The 19,631-nt window shown below is 31.9% G+C and overlaps 1 protein-coding gene across 3 annotated transcripts in view; it reads left to right on the top strand.

Annotated features, from left to right (window-relative positions):
* The window catches only part of LOC118191871 (nudC domain-containing protein 1), a 66,048-nt gene extending 46,675 nt beyond the window's left edge, over positions 1-19,373 (top strand). For all 3 annotated transcript variants that reach the window (XM_085825428.1, XM_085825430.1, XM_085825429.1), the window contains 2 exons: positions 6,338-6,454; positions 18,824-19,373. In XM_085825428.1, the coding sequence (XP_085681554.1) occupies positions 6,338-6,454; positions 18,824-19,294 (588 nt within the window). In that variant the 3' untranslated portion in view covers positions 19,295-19,373. The remainder of the gene's footprint in view (positions 1-6,337; positions 6,455-18,823) is intronic.
* Positions 19,374-19,631: the final 258 nt, after the last annotated feature.

The raw sequence follows: 19,631 nt of genomic DNA, 5'->3' as shown, positions 1-19,631 counted from the left end.
CTAAACTGAATGCGGAAGCTCGCCAAAACTGAAAGTAGAAAGGTATGTGAATTTATAAACTGTTTATGTTATGTCTAAGTATTAAACGGAAAGAACTTAAGTATAATTACTGTATTATTATTTGAAAATTGAAGTCTAAAATGTCTTATTTGGCAAGAGGCAAGAAATGTGACTTAAAAGAACTTGCTTTGGAACTTGATGTAGATGCCCCTTCTGATATTAAAATTGTAGGCTTAAGAGATATGATTTTGAATAGTAAGAATATATTATATTATTATATTAATTTGAATTATAACGAAGACTTTACTAAACAAATGCTAGATAGAATTATAAATGATCTTTTAGACAGGGAAAAGTTAGAAATTTTAGAAAAAGAAAAAGATAAGCAAAGAACATTTGAACATGAAAAATTGAAAATAGAAGTGGAAATCAGAAGTAGTAATGTAAATGATTCTGTTCCTTCTAATGTTAGTAGAAGTAATATTTGTGATATGAGTAAATTAATGCATAAGTATGATTTGAATGAAGGTGATATAACTTTTTATTTAGTTTTATTTGAGAGACAGGCACGATGTATTGGGTTAGAAGAACAAAACTGGGTTTCTCAGCTGTTGGGTCTATTGCCTTATGAGATAACTCAATTAATTGCCCGTGAATCAGAAGGAAAAGCTAACGACTATAAGCACGTTAAACAACTGCTACTGAGAAAATATAAGTTAAGCCCCGAGCAGTTTCAGCAAAAGTTCGTTGATCATATTAAAACGTTGCGTAATACGTGGAAGGACTTCATGTTTGAATTAAAAAATTATTTTGAAGAGTGGCTTACTGGATTAAATGTAACAGATTTTGACTCTTCAAAACAATTTATTATTATGGATCAATTAAAGAAAAGGGTACCCGCTGCTATCCGAGACCATTTCATTGATGATTGGTCTAAGTTCATTAATCCTGAAGAGTTGGCTGAAAAACTAGATCAATATGAAAATATTCGGGCAAGTATAAAAGTACTTCAAGTAGAAAATAAAACTTTTAGGCAAAATTCTAAGCCCAAATTTGGTTCTAAATTTTATGAAGGATCCTATAATCAGTATTCAAGACACAGAAATGTTAACGATTCCATGTAGACAGATAGTAATTTCAAAGTTGGTTTTAAAAACAGTTTTGATAATAAATACAATCTGCAAGATAAATTTTATAAAACAGACAAAAGGAAAAGGGAATAAATATAATTCTGGCATCCACAATGAAAAGGGTGAGCCGAAATGCTTCAAATGTAATGATTATGGACATATAGCGACGGATTGTCCTCAACCTAAAAAAGAAATCACAATCAAAAGTCGTTAATTTGGATACCCATAATCCGGAATGATCTATAATCCAGACCTCAAAGCTAAAATCTTTCTGCGCATGCGCCGGGTTGACGCATGCGCATAGGCGTTTACGCGTGCACGCAAGACCTTTACGACTGTGCATATGCGTCTGCGCAAGCGCAGAATACGTTTTCGCGTGCGCGTTTAATGTATAATGAACGGTATAAGCTAAAATTATCTAATTATCTATTTCAGTTAATGTTGATGATTGCGTTGTTCCTTAATCTTCAAATTGGATCCGGCTTATTATTTTTTGCAGACTGTAAGAGCAATTTTATAAAAGTAAGCTTGAACTTTCGATTATGTCAAGTAGAATTTCTGATGCTGGAGCTCACAAAGGATCTATAAAACGAAAGTATGTTTCGATGTCCATCAAACAAAAAACGAATTGCTACAAAAAATTAATAAAGGCATATCCTTTGTTTATCTAACCGTTCCGAAATCTGGTTATCAATTTCACGCTGCTCTGCGTGGAGGGGGGGGACGTCGCGGCGCACAATGAACTGAAAGTTGATCTGTCAGCACTATCGTTATCTTCAGGGCAGATGTTTTTATTTTATTCGGCTTATAATTCCTTACTAAATGTCGTACTTAATCTCGATGTACTCCATCTTTGATATGATTTAAATCAAATTCCTCGTCATTATAAATATCACAAATACAAATCAAATAGTTTTCTGGTTGCAATTTTCTAATTTCGGCTATGCGTAAGGTATGCTTTACGCATGCGCGCTTTGAAAGAAATGTTTAATAAAGTAAACAAATAAATATTAAGCTTCTTTTTTTGTAAATTTTGATACCCTTTAGATCATAATTGCTCATTATTTTATAAATTACGGTTTCATATTTTTAATTTTATAATTTCTGCATGCCATCTTACCAGATTTAAACTGATGATCTATAATCCGGAAAAATCGATAATCCGGAATCTGATGAGTCCGGATTAAAGACTTTTGACTGTATTTGCAGAAAATGTAATGAAAAGGGTCATACTTTTAAAAAGTGTACGTTTAAGAATCCAGACTTAACAAATGTTAAAAATAATTTATCCGTGGACCAGAATTCAGGTGTTTCACCAGCTGTATATTTAAAGTATGCTCGCATCAATAATGGAGTAGAAATTGCTGCAATCATAGATACGGGTTCTAGTTAGTGTTTATTGAAACAGTCTGCGGCTTAGAGACTGAATCTTATTATAAAACGTGATGTGGAGGAATAGTTTGGCTTTGGGAACCAGAGTAAACCAGCTGCTCTAGAACATTGGGAAAAGTAACTGTTAACTTAGAGATTGATAATGGGGAGGGAAAGGACATTACAGTTCTAATTGTAGAAGATGAAACGCTACCATGCGATTTATTAGTTGGTCGAACATGTATTGATTTACCACATATTGCATACGCCAAGATAGGTAATACCTTGCACATACGCTATGCTAATGACTGCCCATTTTCACAGTTGCAAAATGATAGCAACACTCCGCGAATTAAACTAAAGGCTTCCCAAGAAACTCAAATCGAAAGTAATACGATTAATTTCGTGAAAGTTAAAACTGATGAAATAAATAACGGTTATGTTTTAATAAGTGGATCGGAAGTTGAGTTGGGCTCGTTATTGGAAGTAATACAGGGAGAAACAGTGATACCAGTCACTAACTACAGCGATCGAAAACTTATTTTGAAAGAGAATCAGTGTATCGGTAGAACGGAAGTAGCAGAATTAGTTGAACCAAGTTCAGATCAGAAAACTGAAAATTCAAGTCAAAAGGAAATACTGATAATAAATGAAATTAAGAAGTTTGAGACCGATTACTATAGAAGACATTAAAGTTAATAACAATATTATGCCAGAGAAAAAGCAGGAAGTTTTACATTTGATAAATGAGTATCGAGATTGTTTTGCATTAAATATGAAGGAATTAGGGTGTACAAACTTAACAAAAATGGATATTAAAGAAATTGAAGGGAGTAAGCCTATTTGCATGAAGTCGTATTAACCAATGCCGAAGAGCATGCTTCTATAAAGAAGATAATAAATGAATGGAAGAAATATGGAATTGTTACTGAAACAAGATCTCTGTATGCTAGTCCAGTTTTACTCGTAGGGAAAAAAACGGGTGAATTACGATTAGTGATAGATTATAGAAAGTTGAATTCACAAACTGTTAAAGATAAATTTCCACTCCTCCTAGGATCGATGATTTTCTTGAATATCTTAATGAGTGTAAAGTTTTTACTACATTGGACTTAGCTCATGGATAGACTCACATAGATGCACTTAGCCGCAGACTGTTTCAATAAACACGAACTAGAACCCATATCTATGATTGCAGTAATTTCTACTCCATTATTGATGCGAGCATACTTTAAATATACAGCTGGTGAAACACCTGAATTCTGGTCCACGGATAAATTATTTTTAACATTTGTTAAGTCTGGATTCTTAGATGTACACTTTTTAAAAGTATGACCCTTTTCATTACATTTCCTGCAAATAATTTCTTTTTTAGGTTGAGGACAATCCGTCGCTATATGTCCATAATCATTACAATTGAAGCATTTCGGCTCACCCTTTTCATGATCAACTGGAGCCGATCGCCAGTTGATCAGCCAGAAAAAAATTTAGACTCTATAATTGATGAACAAATTCTTATGATTCAGCATTCAGATCCAGAATTATGCAAATTAATAGACATTTTAAAGAAAAAGATAAATGATAGAACGAATGCAGAGAAATATGTAACTGAAAATTTTGTCTTGAAGAATAATCGTTTCGTAAAGTAAAAGATCAGGAAAAGAAGAAATTTTATGTGTCATACCTAAATCGATGAGAAAAGGTATTGTAGTAAAATTTCACGATCTTTTGAGACATTTTTGAGCAGACAGAACTGTTGCCAAAATCAAGAAATCATACTGGTTTAAAGGAATGAAACAATATGTTATGCGTTACATTTCGATGTGTTTCGAATGCCTAATAAATAAAGTGCCTAGTGGTAAGAAACAAAGGAGTCCTGCATCTAATTAGACCTGGTAGAAGACCTTTTGCAATTATACATATAGATCATTTAGGACCATTTGTAAAAAATTCAAGATAAAATACAGAATTATTTGTAATAATTGATAATTTTACAAGATTTACACACTTATATTCTATGAAAAGTACTGCAACCAAGTATGTGTTAGTTGCATTGAAGAGTTTTGTAGATGATTTTGGGGTTGCCAGAAAAAATTATCATCGAGGAACATGTTTCACAGCGAAGGAATTTCGAGAGCGCTGTCAAAATAATGGAATCAGTCATACACTCATTTCAACTCAACATCCAAGTGCTAATGGAATGGTGGAAAGAGCAAATTGAACAATTTTGGCTACGATTAAAACAAGTATGGAAAATCCGAATCAGAGAGACTGGGACAAAAAAATAGGAATGCGAAAGAAATCTAAACAATATGATAAATAAGATTACAAAGAAAACTCCTTTCGAAATGCTTCACAGCTATTCACCAAAATTTAACGATGGATTGATGAGGATGATTATAGATGAAGACGCAAATGAATGGGAGAATCCAGTAATCTTACAGAATGAAGCTAGAAAGAGAATTGAAGATATGCAGATGAAAATGAAAGCAAATTATGACAAGAAGAAAAGCAATTCTTTAACATTCGAACAAGGAGAAATAGTAGTTATGAGAAGAGTACCCAAATCAACTGGAGAATCAACCAAAACACAACAAAAGTATCGAGAACCTTTGGTAGTTACAGAAGTTTTACCAAGTGATACCTATAGAGTGACTCAATTAGAAGAGAAGGTGAAAGGACATATTGAGATAACGATAACAACACGCCGCATATTACTAAAACTAGGACACAGAAAAAGAATAGAAAACAACGGTGAATCTATATAACAGCTAAAGACTTTAATATTACAGATTTAATTTTTTTAAATATATGTTCTTAATGTTCCGAGGTCGTAACTAAGTCAGGATGCCCGAATGTAAATGCAACGTATTAATTTTATTTAAAATGTATTTTCCTGATTGGCAACAACAGTTTTTTTAGAACGGTAATGATTTGCACTGTAATGTTTTTGAGCAGTAATGTTGACGGTAATGTTTCTGAATAAAGCAAGTATCTAACAATTAATGTTTGAACGGTAATGTTTGACGGATTGTGTTTTTAATAAAGGAACTAATTAATTGCTAACACTTCTGAGTTTGAATTTATTACATATATATTTCTAATTACAATGTGCAGAATAATGACTAGTAGTATCTATGAAGATGCAAAAATTTGTGTAGAAGTCTGTGATTTAGTATACCTATCAAATTGAAATTGTACAAATTATAACATTAATCAAGATAATTATAAAAGAAAACTGAAAATTAAATACAACAAAAAAAAAAAAAAAAAAAAAAAAAAAAAAAATTGTTTATATTTTAGGAAGTTTTAGGACATTGAGTAATTACTTTAATATCAACATTAATTTTTTTTAGCAAGCACATTCATAAAATAAGATCTCTCTCCCCTCTCATTTTTTCCCCTGCTACTAGTTTTTTGAATTTTATATCTATTGTGTCAAATACATGTTTTCTGGTTAATAGAAATAAGAATAGCATTTTTAGAAAGTTGTGTGGTATTTATAAAACTTGTTATTGAAAATGTGTAAAATCTGTAGCGAGACCCCCCCCCCTAAAAAAAGATCTGAAACATTTCACTGACAAACTTTCTTTGTAATCATTATTAAAGAATTGACATCATCAGTAGTTATCTGATAGTGATAATAAATATGTGATTAAAAAGCTTAATGTAGGTAAGTCGTCTTTTTGCAGATTCCTTTTGATATCAGTGTTATATCTAATTACTCTTATGAAAATAAATGTTATTAATGAAAAGTGTTTAATGTAATGCATTTTTAACAGTGTATGGGTAAAATAAATTATAAAATATATTAATATGCTTTTATACAATTTTAGGCTGCTCCCAGTGATAAAGTACCTTTTAATCTAGCACAGCTTGAAGAGTGTGATTTGTCAAATGAAACTCTCACTTTTCAAAGAATTGATGGCAACCAGCATTGTGAAACTCATAGGGTATAAAATTTCATAATTAATTTTTTTCTTTGTTTTGCAGTATGAAATGTTTTTGTTTAAATTTTCTTCTATTGAAATTCAGGAATTATATTTGTAGCTGTAAAAATATTCTTGGGGTTACAAAATGGATTTTCATTTTCAGTACATCAAAAATAAATAATTATACTTGTAATGAAAATATTGTAACTGTAGTATTTACATCACAGAACTGGTAATTTACTTAAATTCTGAAAACTGTAAAATATCAACTTCCTTGTTTAAGTAAATCAGTGTTTCTAAATTAAAAAGATTCTTGATACTTTATATATAAATTTGTATAAAACTTTATTAATATAAAAGTTTTATACAAATTGTGTATTGGTATTAACAATGTTTCACAACTAAACTTCACTAATTCTATAAATTTTACTATAAAAAAAAAAAAAAAACAAGTTACATAAGATTTAATATGATAAAAAGTAAGTTGAATACCCTTAGCATTACTTCCCCTTAGATCAATATTTTAACTAAAATCTGAGAACTGTGCAAAAAAGTCGAGAGCGAATCTTTAACAAAAAGTTTCCTATGAACATAAAGCAGCAAATGCATAATGTAAGAGCTATAAGGCTTTAAACGTCAACGGGAATCAGATAAGAAGGCTAATGTTATAGAGAGTGACCCAAAATTAAATCATGAACATGAATAAGTAGATCCAAAGGTCAGGTGTCTGTATTGTGGATACTGTTACAAATTTTTATATAATATTTTGTAAATAATTTAGTGAAATTAAATGCAAATCATAGTATCTCTAGTATAATGTAACATGAAAGGCCTAAGGATATGAAATACATTGCATTACTGTAAAATAGGGTTAAGTCCATTTAACGTTGAGGTAAATGGCTATATTGTGACACTGGCAAGATAGCATGAAGCTGGCGATGGTTTCAGCAACTATTTTTTGTCACCAAAATTGGTGAAAAATCTCCAAAAGTCATCAAACTTTGCAACTATATGAGAAAATTTGGGTATGATCTCTGTGTAACTAACTGGTCCAATTCTTATGTAATTAAAACTGTATCTAGCCCTATATAACTTGAATTGTATATGTCTTCCAACAATTTTGAGAAATACAGGTACTGGAATTTTCTCAGCGGATAGAGGAAGATTATCTATGACAGGAGAGAGCATCAGTTTTCAGTGTAGCGCAGAGTATTGAGAGATCACCATGCAAGCTTACATATTTGAGACTTTTTGCATTCCTTTTATCCAATATTCTTAGTAGTTTGAAGTGGTAATAACTGATTGTGCTCTGACATACTCAGAAGATCTGTACAAATGCTTTTGTGTAAAAAGTTCCAGAATTGTAAAATTTCAAACTTTCATTGGTTTAATGCGAGTTCAATCCATTATGAATCTGTATGCACGCAACAATTTTGAGGTGTCAGAAATGGTACTAGTGGCAACTAAGGCATATTTGATGCCATGTTGCTGATGCATTACATAATCCAGAGAGCATCACCTTGAACTGCCAATACCTACTAAATGGTTTTTAATGCTTGCTAATTAAAGCAAGCATTAAAAACCATTTACTTCCAAAAAGAGTGTCTTCATTGTCATCAATTCTAGGAAGTGGATAGCTCTCTTTCTTCATGACACTGTTCAACCAACAATAGAAATGCAAAATTTAGTTGAGTCAATCTTTCTTTCCGACCAGGATGATGGGAGAAGCCAAAGGACTTGCTGAAGTCTTGATAACATCGTTTTCTTGCATGTCCTTTAGAAGATTTCTTACATATTGCTTGGGTGGTGGATATTCCCTGTATCAATTTCATGCTTTGCCAAACTGGCTCAACCTATGTCAGAAGACGTGCAGGTGAAAATGCCTTGAATGACCTCTTCTGCAGAAATCCTATCTTCATTGCTTAGTTGTGCATTTTGCAGCAACTTCAATGTTAGGCTCTCCAAAGACACAGTGAGTAGAGAACTGCTGATTCATTTAACACAGGTAACTGGTGTACATACTGCAACCACTTTCCCTTTTCCTAATGACTTTCACCTTTCACTTTTCACTTACATTTTCAGCTCTCACTAGTATGTTGATCCTCGATAGGTTGACAAGTCTTGAGGCTACTAGTTATATCTCTCGGGCTGTTACGGTTCTTATGATATTTCATTATGTACCGAAAATCTATGGTTTCAGCTATGGATTCAGGTAGTAAAAATTCTGTTTTTTTTGGTAAAAATTCCTCTCTAAAACTATCCACAAATCCAGGTAGTAAAAATTCCTCTCTAAAACTATCTGCAGAATTTGTAGATAGTTTTGGATAGTTTTAGAGAGGTTTGAGAAAAACATAGTAGGGATTTAAAGCAATTAGAATTGTTTCGAGCTGTCACAGTGGATTTCTTCAAAGTATCAACTTCTTTGGTGACAGCAGAAACTCTGTCATTGATTTGTTGTTTGACAACAAAACTCTTTCTTCAGTTTCTCCAACTTTTTTCTCAACTATGCCTATTCAGCCTTCCATAGCCTCGAATTTGCTAGCTGTGGCAATAATTTCTCTTTTCATTTCCTCTTGACCTGCTCCAATCTTTTTTATAATTGAATTGATGGCCTCTTCCATCTTCTCTTGGGCCACTTCCTTCTATTCTTGACCTGCTTTCATCTATTTCTCCTTAAACTGATTTGATGGCCTCTTCCATCTCTTCTTTAATGGACTTTACAGACTGTTCCATCTTCTCTTGAAACTTAGCAGAAGCTGTCTTAGTTGCTTTTCTATTGCTTTTATCACCAGCATTCAATTCCACTTCTGACACCCAAAATTGTTACATGCATATGGGTTCATAATGGACTGAATGTGTAAAAATCTCATGAAAGCCTGATGAAATTTATTTTTCAAAGAAAACACTTTACATTTCTGGAACTTTTCACACAAAAGTACTCATACAGCTCTTCTCAGTATGGCAGAGCACAGTCAACAGTTTAACTTCAGACTACTAAGAGTATTGAACTCGAGGCAGTACAAATAGCATCAAATGTGTAAGCTCGCCGCACAGTGATCATTCAATAGTCTGAGCTAAACAAAAAAAACTGTCCTATGTAGATTTTCCCCCATCTGCCAAAAAATTTCCAATATGTCTCAAAATTGTTGGATACAATTACATAAAAATCGAAAAAGTTACAGTTACACAGGAATCAAACCAAAATGTTGTCAAGTGTTGGCCAAGCTTGGCAACTTTCAGTGAGATAACCATTTACTTCAATGTTAAATGGACTTACCCTGTAATCTTATTTCTTCCGGCAATGCTTCGCATCCTAAGGCCTTTCATGTTATACAGTCAAAAGTCGTTAATTCGGACACCCATAATCCGGAATGATCTATAATCCGGACCTCAAAGCTACAAACTTTCTGCGCATGCGTCGCTTTGACGCACGCGAATAGGCGTTTACGCGGGCGCGTAAGACCTTTACGGCTGCAACTATGTGTGTGCACATGTGCGTTTAATATATAACGGACGGTATAAGCTAAGCTAAAATTATCTAATTCAGTTAATGTTGCAGATTGCGTTGTTCCTTAATCTTCGAATTGGATCCGGCTTATTATTTTTTGTAGACTGTTAGAGCAACTTTATAAAAGTAAGCTTGAAATTTGGATTATGTCAAATAGAATTTCCGATATATATTTACTAATATGTAAAGGATTTACAAAGCGAAAGTATAATTCGAAATCCGAAATCTGTTTATCAATTTCACGCTGCTCTGTGGCCGGGGGGGGGGGGACGCTGTGGCGCGTAATGAATTGGAAGTTGATCTGTCAGCACTATCCTTATCTTCATGGCAGATGTTTTTATTTTATTTGGCTTATAATTCCTTACTAAATGTAGTATTTCATGTCATGTTCTCCGTCTTTGATATGATTTAAAGCAATTATAGGACTTGAACAGTGGAACTTTGTAACTAAACAAGAAATTATGTCTGTTTAATAGAATTAAAGAGAAAGTATTATCACATGAAACGAAGCAACTTAAACAACTTACATTAAAAGAAATGTTTAATAAAGTAAACAAATAAATATTAAGCTTTTTTTTATAAATTTTGATACCCTTTAGATCATAATTGTTCTTTATTTCATAAATTATGGTTTCATATTTTAAATTTTGTAATTTCTGCATGTCATCTTACCAGATGATCTATAATCCGGAATCGCCGAAGTCCCGACGAGTCCGGATTAACGACTTTTGACTGTATTATACAAGAGATACTACAATTTATGTATGATTTCAATAGGGTTTGAATGATCCTTAAAAGTACTTAAGTTCTTAGGCTTTTTGGAAATAATTTTTGGTCCTTAAATGTACCAAATTCCGGCCAAACTTGGCAGAATTTCCAACTCATTGGTGATATCTTTAAGTTTTTTTTTTACAAGCCTCGTTTTGAGCGTGTGAAATTAACAGAAATATTTTTGGCAATATTGACAAATATGTATTTGATGGATTAATGTTTGAATTCTTTCCTACTCCTAATATAAACAGTAGATACTCGAGTTTTAGGCCCTGCCTTATTTGAAACATAAATATTTCAAAATAATTTCTTTTTTGTGAATAAAAGTTTGTGAAATATTACATTAAAAACAATTTTCTTTTTTGCGGATATTAGTTCTTTTATTATGTGAATCTAAATTTGGCTACTTATGAACATTTTGGAAATTTCAAGATCAGTTTGTATACAAAATTATTTATGTGGAGATTTGCAAATCTTTTGATGATTTTTTTTATAAACATAATATTGGCGAGTATCATAGAAATAATAATTTATTTAAATTATGTTTAAAAAATAGCTAAGATAAAATATTTTGATTTTCTTCTGCCATATTTTAAAATGACTTCCCATTTTGGTGACTTAGGAATATTTTGATTCTGAAAAATAAACAAAATAATAAATGCTATAAGGCACAGTTTCCAAAACACTTCTTAGAAAAAGCAAAAATGCTTCTGTAATCATTTAAAAATTGATTTCATTTGTCTTCTATATTTTTTCATGATAAGAGTTTTTTTCGTATAATTGTTTCAGAATATTTAAATGTATGTATGTATATCAATACATTTCATACAATATGTTTCAGAATATTTAAATTAATATATCAATTTTCTTTTAAAAATTCATTTTATACTTTTCTTGCACCCCCCCCAAATCTTCTGGCTTTTTGCTCTTACAGAGTTAAGAATTTTTTTTGGGGGGGGGGGCATTTAAACCTTTCATCTCAGAAGGATTTGATGGTAAGTTTTATAGACCTACAATTTTGAAAAAAATGTGATGAAATGAAAAATGGCATCAAGGTATTAACACGTAACAGATATGCATAGACTCCAACTACTACGGATTCTCCGTAGTTTCTACGGAAATTCATGAAAAACTACGAGCTACGAAAAGTATGGAAAAAACTACGGATTTTACAGAAACAAGAGCAGGAGAACCAGTACGCAAAACGGAACCAACTAATTCATCCGATGATTGGCTGAATACTCGTGTTATCATATATCACGTGTTGAGTGCGTTCCTAGTTTTGAAGAATTAGCCAATCGTAGATCAGTAACTCCAACCGTTAACGACTTATCAATAGTTCCACCCAATTGTCTGTCTCCCAGGTTCCTCGCTGATATGTGTTTAGGCTGCATTCGGCTGCATTGTGTAGTTTACGGCGAGAGCTTAGCGTGTGTCTTGTGAACTGTGAATCAGGTGAAAGGTTTTTAATCATAATGCTGCCTCGAACGAAGAAGCCAAAATTATCAAAGCAGAAGTTTAAAGATTCATATTCTTCAGAATTTCCATGCATTAAAGCGTCCGAAATTTCTGTGAATCACGCACACTGCAGTGTATGCAACAAAGACTTCTCAGTTGCTCATGGCGGAAAAGATGACTGTAAACGGCTTGTGTTTTCTCAAAAGCATATAGAACTTGGCACCATAAAATCTAAAGAAATAACAAATTTTTTAATAAAAGATGATGAAACAGATCCTATAAAAGCCGAATGCTATTTTGTTCGTTTTTTAATTGAACATAATCTACTGCTTTCTGTTTCGGATCATTCCAAAGAGCTTTTCAAAGCAATGTTTCCAGATTCTGCCATAGCAAAAAAATTTAGCTGCGGTCATACCAAAACTGCTGCTATTGTGAAAACGCTTGCAGAAAATACTGTTGCTGATATTATAAAATCAGTGTGCAGTACATCATTTTCTCTAAGTACTGATGAAAGTTATGATAACAATGATAACAAACTGTACCCATTGGTTATAACATACTACAGTAAAGAAAAGGGAGTGATAATTACTTCATTGATTTCTATTTTAGAATGCACGTATAATACAGGAGAAGGTATTTTTAATTGTATAAATGAAAACTTTAAAAACGAAGGTTTAGAATGGAAAAATTGCTTATCATTTTCTTCAGATAATGCTAGTAATATGATTGGAAAGTTTAAAGGTGTAGCATCATTTATCAAAATGCATCAACCAAGTATAATCACCCGAGGTTGTCCGTGCCACCTCTTGCATATAGCTGCAAAAAAAGCTACTGAAAAATTAATTGGCTTAGAAATTGAAATGTTGATAATAGATATATATTTTTACTTGGAGAAAAGTTCGAAACGGAAGCATAGCTTCAAAGTTGCTCAACAAATTTTGGGACAGAATGCAAAATCTCATAAAATTTTGAAATATTGCAGTACGAGATGGTTGTCTCTTTTAGAATCTATGACAAGGATTTTGGAACAGTGGGATGCTGTGATAAATTTTTTTGGAGATAAACCAGATAACAGTGAGAATGAAGGAAAGAGATTGCAAAACATTAAAAAATTTTACAGTCACCGACCACCAAATTGTACTTGTTATTTTTGAAAAATACTTTTCAACATTTCAATTTCTGAGCCAATTATAACAGTAAATATTAATTTGCAACAACAAGCTCCTTATATACATAAATTGAGAAGAGAACATTTTGAACTTTTAATGAATTTATTTGTTAGATTCTTAAAACCATCAGTAATTTCTAAAGAAAATGAAGATGTTACTCTAACGTCTATTCCATTTCAGAAGTATAGTAAACAAAAAGAAAATGAAAATTTAGTGATTGGTGCGGAAACAAGACTATATTTAAAAAATGCCAAGTTGAATGAAAGTGAAGTGAAATCATTTTTCAATTCTGTGCGAGCTTTTTTTGTAACTGCATGTTCATATATAATTGATAAATTTCCACTGAGTGATCCATTTCTAAAACATGCTGAAGTTGCTGACATCAACTTGAGAACTGAAGTCTCATTTTCATCTGTTCTTTACTTGATGAATACTTTTCCATCTATTATTGATGAAAAATGTCTTAATCAAGTAGAAATTGAATTTTCCATGTATCAAGTAGATGATTTGAAAGAAATTGTAGATTTGCGTATTGATATAGCATGGGGAGAAATTGCCAAATTAAAAAATATGAATGGGTGTATTAAATACAAAGTATTGCCTTCTGTAATGCTTGCTGTTTTAATAATACCTCATTCAAATGCAGCTTGCGAAAGAATTTTTTCTAGTGTTAAAAAAAATCAGACGGAATTTCGACTAAATTTAGGTCTTAAAACTCTTGAAGCAGTTTTGATTGAAAAAATAAATATGCAGGCAAATGAAGAACTGTGTTATAAAAAAACATTCTCAAAATCAGAACTTAAGCTTGCTAAGCATGCTACATATAAATCTTTGCATTCATAAATTATGCGTATTTTGTTTAATACTTATATGTATCATTCTTGGTTATTTAAATTTTTTTTCCCTGTAGAAATCATATCCAGAATAAAGATATGATTTATAGCTTCTGATTTTTTCTATGATTAGTAGTAATTTGAAGTACTTTTTATTAGTGAATGCTTGAGGAGTTAAAAGAAAATTTCTAATTAAATGTGCATATAATTTACAAGGTATATTTTTAATTATTCAGTTTTATATGTATATGGATTTTAAATGTAATAAAATTGATTACAATTAATTATTAATTTAAAATTAATGAATGGTTAATTACAACATACGCTACGCGCACATTTTCAAAGTTGTAAAAGTGTCGTTCGCGCGTTGACTACTGACAAGGTTTGCTGAAGGTTGGAGTCTATGGATATGTTTTGTAGAAAATTTGTGACGAATTTCTTATCTTTTGGAGAATTTTTAGAACAGTGCCCAGAAGTCTTTCTCCCTTTATTTTCTCATCTTTTCCTAAAATACAAGCATTGAAGCAATCAAAGAAAGCAAAGAAATTGAAACTGACAATTTGTTAATAGATTCCTCACATACGTCTCAATGTACCATACCATACTTCATTGCCTTCCGTAAATTCTAAAATTTTGCCATCCCTAAATTTTGTTGATCGCTGCTTCATTAAATTCTAGGCCTAACAGTGGCCGAGTGGTAAAAACCGCTGATTACTGGTAGTTTGGTTTGGGTTCAAATCCCGACGGACAGGCTGTCTTCATGATGGACGTTTTCCTGACTTTCCCCATGTGTAACCCCATGTGTTTCCTTTAGAAAGTCATCCAAGAAGGCATCTCGTAGACAAATACACAAGTGCTTTATCATAATTAAATAAATAAAACCAATAAATTCTAAAAATTCTGCCACACTGGCTTTGGCATCAGCCCTGACCTTATATCACTTCATATTTATTCATATATATTCATTATCATTTCATATTTATTCATATATATATTCGTTATCATTTCATATTTATTCATATTAGTACAAGCAGTTCTTAGAATAATAAATCTTTGATTAAATCTGAAAATTCTAAAAGGAAGAGGAAACTCACTAAAGAAGAAATTGATTTTAAAAAAAGAGAGAAAATTATTCTTCAAAGGTACATTTCAACAAATTAGTTAAAGCAGAGATTAGAGGGAATATTAATTTGTTTATTTGGAAGTATGCTAAAGAGAAGAAAAAAATTGGTGTAAATTAGCTAAAATATCTGGAAAATTTTCAAGTTAAAAAGATGCCTAAACATTTTGTGGTTGTTACAAAACAATTATGTTTTATAACTTTTAATGTATAATTATGCTAACAACCCCCCCCCCCCAAAAAAAACCAGGTTTTAGAGTCGCCATAAATTACAACTGCTATGAAAAGTTTTTAGATCTTTTTTAATGGATATTTTTTAGAAATTAAAAAAAAAAGTTATTGTGACCGTTATTATGACCAAAACCGTTATTATGACCTATGTAATTTAATTATTTGTAACCAACTTCTCACTTTTAGTTAACTTAAGTTCTCACTTAAGTTACTGCTGCATGTTAAGGTGAGTTATCACCTTAGTTCTTTTTGTGGATGCAAGATGCAACACAAAAATGTAAAAGTTAACCTTTACATTTTTGTTTATTTTTAACAGCTAATGAGACTTAAAATAATACAAAACAACCAGTCATCTCTGGTGCTCCAGCAATTTATTGGAACTTTATATTAAATACCGTATGTTAACTGGTTTACAGTTCCTGCAAATCTATATGAAGCTGTGACACTAACTGTGTCTAGCTAACATCCAACTCTTACCTACCATACAAATGTCATGTCTATTCTGATCAGCAGCTCTCTGTCTCTAAGCAAGCTGTTGCAGTGGCAACGACCAAGCTTTTGTTAAGTCGTGCTGATTATTTACTTTACAATTTAACTTATGCTACTAGACATAAAATTTGCATAAATCTCTGGACTGAACGAATACATGATGAAATGAGGCATAAAAGAAAAAATCAATATAAAGCTAACTGTTGTGAAATTTAAATAAAAAGCCAACACTTACCTACCATACAGTGTTAAACATTCATGTCACTTCTGACCAGCAGCTCTCCATCTCTAAGCAAGCAGCTGCAGTGGCAACAGTAAAGCTTTTGTTACGTCATGCTGATTATTATTTTACTTTACAATTTAACTTGACATAAAATTTGCATAAGCTTCTGGACTGAATGCATATGTGATGAAGTGAGGCATAAAAGCATGAAGTTCATAGGTGTGAATCAGTATAAAGCTAACTATTAGTAAAATTTAAATAAAAAGCCACTAATCTTCTTTAAATTTGTAGGACTGTTATAAATATAAAATATAAACATTTCAAGAAATTTTATAATTTAATGCTAATTACTTGAAACAATTTATGAAGTTAATTTTATTCTTGAATTTGTTCTATATATAAGTTAAATATTAGATTATGTTTAATAATAATGCATCCTACTTACGGATTTATTTCATTCTTACAAATTACAAAAGTGAAGTTCAAGTCGATGTAATTGCTTTAGTTTATTCAGTTCCTGTTTGCTTGATAAGTCCATAATTTTTTTTATTGGTGGTCCTTAATTTCTGTGTGCAGTAATGTGTACGAACCCTGTTTACTAAAAGTTTTTATGTGTGTAAAAAATTTTTAACAAACATTAAACAGTGCATTTAATATGCTTCCCATAACTGATAAATTACACATTTTCGACTGTGCTTAAGTGTTGCCAGCAATTTTCTGAGGGTCGTCAAGATTTTCATGATGAAGGGTGCATTGGGTGGCTGGCCATCATCATTGGCAATCTTGTGCGGCAGGTGTGGCAGTGCATGTTAAGGGCCGTTTCCACTGGGGTTTATCTGAGCTAACAAACACAACTGATGTAGCCAGCCCATCTCCGAAACCAGTTTTTTCCCATACAGCAGCAAGTTGAAAAATCTGAACTGCAGGCACAGCAGAACAAGTTGACACATGGAACTGACTCTGTTAGCTCAGATAAACCCCAACGGGAATGGCCCTTTAGGGCGCCATTGCTTCACAGTTACGGAACTCAGCATCCATTTACCACAGATATCTGTTTCTTGGTGCATGAAGTTTTCATGAACTTTTTACTATGTGAACTGTGTTCCGTCAAAGAGCCTGACACCTTAACACAAAAACAAACACATGGGATCAGCATTGACTTTTTTGCAGGACATCAACATGATGCTGACAAATTCCTTGACAGGATCACCTCATTTTACCCTCAGAAACCAAGCAGAAATCACTGCTTGGCATCACAGTGGATCCTTGTGCAGAACAAAATTCAAGCAGACTATACCTATGCAAAAAATTTATAGGTATTGCATTCATGAACAAAAAAAATCATTTTGCTTATTAACTTTCAGGGCAGAGATGAAATGGCCATTAGTGTCAAACAGTGCAGATGTTGTATTGATCCATAATAATGTTCACCCATATACAGCTGAATGCACAACACATCAACAGGTGTTTGATTATCTATTTTGCATAGTTTTGTGGTTACTTCCTGTGATTTCTGTCTTTTTTTTTTTTTTTTTTCTCTTTCTCAAGAAATTTCCATCCAGTCAACATTTTCAGAGTGACAAGTTGAAATGGGTGTAACTCACTAGTTTTGATCCAAGCTGGCAGAATTCTGTAATGGAGGAATACAAAAATTGACATCATGATATGATGTCTTGATTCTCTACTAGTGAATATGTTGAAAAGTAGCTAAAAAATTGCTGCATCTGTTTCAATAAATGTTTTCATATGACATCTTTAGAAAAACCCAATTTTAATACTTAGTGTATGGTGGTGGGGATAGCTTTTGTGAATTTTTTACCTAGATAAATAAAACTCTTAGCTTTTCAAAGTTCAGCACCTGTTAGTAACCAAGTAGATAAAATTATGGAACACAGTTCAAATCTTGACGAGCAGGGCTGTTGTATGAATGTTTTGGGGCCATTTTTCCTGTTAATAGAAATATAAGCTAACTTCCATTAGAAAATAATATTGTATGGAGACTTTCTTCTTCTTAAGCTGAGAGTGCTTTGCTATAATCAAATAATCTAGTCCAATAATTGCCAGTGCAATCTAAGAAATTACATAATGAAATTAACATTAAGAATTAAATCAGTAATGCTTTTGGCAATTTCAAGTCCATTGCCTTCTTTGGCTGTACTAATTGCGAGAATTCACAATTTTAAATTTGGACTTTTGAAGCAGGCCTAGTAAGCTTTTCCAAAACTCTGGCCAAAGACTTTCAGTCAATATATTTCAAAAAAGAAAGTAGGAAAAGTAAATAATATTTCATTTAAAATACAGTCATATTTCATTATTAGAAGTTCTTGTCATAAGAGTTAAAAATATTAATTTTTATAGTTATTTATAATTTTTAATTTAACTTGTCACTTTCATATTAAATTACTGTGTTTTTTTTTTTTTAAGTAAATATACAATCTGCTGAATTTGTACAATTTATACTACATATAATTTACAAGATTTTATACTATAAACCAGTATATAATTTTACCGTATAATTTTTAAAAAATGTCATTGCATTTCTGTTATGTATTGAATTTATTTTATGATAATGTTTCTTTCAAATTTAGGTTCACATGGGTGGCCACCAGTGGCTATTCAGTCAACAGATATGTCCAGAATCTCTGCCTGCTGTATGCCTTCGTCATGATGTTGATGGTATTCTCTGGCAGCCAAAGAACATTAGTAGTGAAGGAGAGATGGAACAATTTAAAATGGAACATATAGCTACGTTTTCTGCATTAGGTTATGTAAGTGCTTCAAAACAAGATAAAAAGTTCATAGCTTGTTCACCAGATTATAAGTTTTCAATAATTTCAGACTACACACGTCATGTATATTTATATTGCCAACCTGAAAACTTACATTCAGCTTTTGAACTTCGTAACCGTAAAACTGGTGAGTCGGTTGCTCACATAGCAAAGCAATATGTTGTGAACCTCGAACAGTGTGATAGGATGTTGGGACTGAGAGTTAGTTCAGAATGTATTTTTATACTTAGCAAACAAACACTATATGTTGCTAAAGTTAAATCTATGTAAATATATATTTCATGTGTATGTGATTTGTATCATTTATAATGAGCATGTACTGGTGCTCAAATAAAACTGGTCATGCCTATTTATTTGTTTCATCAATGGATTACACCAAAAAGTGAATAATGAAGATAATAATTAAATAATAAATTTAGACAGGTAGTCCTCATATGTGTATGAATAAGCAAAAGGAAAACAATAAAAATGTGAAGTGAAACATGTATATGAAATTTGCTTTCTGATAAAAAAATTACGGAAAGCAGAAATAATTTTCTGATTACAGAGAGAATGCAAGAAACAAAATGCTAGTGTTATTTGAACACTGAAAGCATTTATCAACTAA

The sequence above is a fragment of the Stegodyphus dumicola genome, chromosome 10, assembly GCF_044657685.1.
Source record: "Stegodyphus dumicola isolate Sdum_Otavi_A_Nest chromosome 10, ASM4465768v1".
NCBI lineage: Eukaryota > Metazoa > Arthropoda > Arachnida > Araneae > Eresidae > Stegodyphus > Stegodyphus dumicola.
This window is presented reverse-complemented; position numbering and strand designations above follow the sequence as displayed.